The following is a 2,056-nucleotide window of genomic DNA, read 5'->3' on the forward strand; positions in this document are numbered from 1 at the left end:
ACGGTCGCACAAGTTTAGAGACCGCTTATACATTTTATTCTTTTAGAAAAATGAGAAGTCTCCGGTCGTAAGCAAATAGATAAAAAAATACAATATCTATATCTATGTCACCTCACGAGAACTAGGATCTACTTAGAAACCACCAACCAGCATGCACACAGGGTACGTATACGTACCAATCAACTATCTGGGTGCACCATTGGCTAGTAAATTACCAAATCGCCCTCTCCCTCCTGTACATGTAGTAATATAGAAATGAACATTTTAATTAATAATACAAGTGACAGATGTTGTATCGATCGATCTAGTTATAAGTAACAGTCTGCTATTAATGTTGTGATTATAACAGTAATCCAGGGGGTTAATTAAACAGGGACGAGCTGATGAGCTGAGATCGAGAAGGAGCTAGCTGATGAGAGGCCGGCGACCTGGCGTTTGACAGTGCCACTCCAACTTACTGCCACCTTTAATCCATCAATCGCCCATTCATTTCTGCTCAGCTCCTTTCTCTCTCATCACTCTAATCACCTTTGAAAATCACTCTCTCTCTCTCTCTAGAGATCTTTCTTTTATTTTTTTTCTTCCCTTTCTCTCTCCCTCTCTTCTTGGTGTTGTTGGCGTTGTCTCTTTACTGTACCAGCGCAGCAGGGCATGCAGCTCGCCATGTCACGTAGCTAGCTAGGGGGCTTTACGTACGTAGTAGGCCGACGACGGCCGGAACCAGACGGCTACAGTGAAACGTGGCTCAGGCGCTCCGTCGACGTGGCCGGAGCCGACGACGTCCGGGTGAAGCTCCACAGGTCGTCCTCGGCGCCGCCGCCGCCGAGCAGCCTCGTGGTGGCGGCGGTGTAGAAGGCGAGCCCGTCGGCGTCGTCGGCGCCGCCGTCGAAGCAGAGGTGGTCCGCCGCCGGGGCCGCGGCGTCGGGCGCCTGCCCGTTGAGGTGCGACGCCACCAGCCGGTCCATCATGGCCCAGTCCGTGATCCCGCTCACGCCGCCGTGGAGGAGGAGGTCGTCTCCGCCGGCGGTGGCCGCCGCCGCGTCGCCTGCTGCCGAGACGTGCGGCTGCGGCGTCGTCAGGGCGGCCGACGACGGACTCTCCAGCGGGGGCAGCTTCATGAACCCGTGCCGGTCCAGCACGGTCTCGATTGGCCGGAGGTACCTCGCCGCCCTCCCCGCGCCGCCGCCGCCGCTGAGCTGCGGCGAGAGGAGCTGCTCGTGCTCCTGCTTGCACGACCTGCCCATGTACTGCAGGATCTGGTCGAGCGCGTCGTCGCTGGAGGAGTACTGCAGGCCGTGGTTCACCGCCGCTTCCTTGCCGCCGTTTCGTCCGCCGCCGCCGCCGCCACCTCCCGATGACTCCTTGTGGTGGTGCTTCTTCTTGAACACCCTGCACACCACCCAGCCGTCCTCCTGGCTGGCGTCCGACGCCGCCGCCGCAGCAGCAGCGACCTGCAGGCCATCGCCGACGACGATGCAAAAGCAGCAGCCAGCGTTAATGATTGCTACCTTTTGGGGCACATGTAGCACATGGAAAAGTTTAATAATTGTTACTGGCTCTACTGCTCTCTCCACTCCACCCCCCACCTCAAGCAAGGAAAAAAAAAGAAGAAGGAAAAGGGTGACCGGAGCTGGATCAAATCAAGGCTGGTGCCCGTACTCCTATCATTGCACCACCACCGCCATATAATTGTTTCTTACGGCAATAATTAATGGTGGCGTACGTGAATCGGTGCAGGGATCGATTACCTCATCAGCATCAGCAGCTAGCTTTGGGGGGGGGGGGGGGGGGGAGCCTGTGTATTCAATACTCCTAGACCTCCTTATTTTTGGGGTACACATACCATCGTCCAAGCTGCTTTCGATGGTTTTTTTTGAGTATAAGATCCAACCCTCTTCATAGACGATGTTTCCTGTATTTATCAAGTTGATTGATGACACCTTTGGGTAACTTGATAGTTGATGTGCATTAACTGTCGAGGAGGATAACACTGAGTTAACCATTTTCGATTTACCACCTTGGCTCAATAGACAGACGTGGAATTAAGCCTTTTCTC

At 54.5% G+C, this 2,056-nt stretch overlaps 1 protein-coding gene across 1 annotated transcript; it reads right to left on the reverse strand.

Moving 5' to 3' along the window:
- Positions 1 to 207: 207 nt before the first annotated feature.
- Positions 208 to 1,640, reverse strand: LOC101754928 (NAC domain-containing protein 43; the record flags this gene model as incomplete). The annotated part of the gene is made up of 1 exon (XM_004974444.2): positions 208 to 1,640. A coding segment is annotated over one exon (912 nt), but the record flags the coding sequence as incomplete, so codon positions are not given.
- Between the last annotated feature and the right edge of the window lie 416 nt (positions 1,641 to 2,056).

This window comes from Setaria italica, chromosome VI (genome assembly GCF_000263155.2).
Source record: "Setaria italica strain Yugu1 chromosome VI, Setaria_italica_v2.0, whole genome shotgun sequence".
Taxonomy (NCBI): Eukaryota; Viridiplantae; Streptophyta; class Magnoliopsida; order Poales; family Poaceae; genus Setaria; species Setaria italica.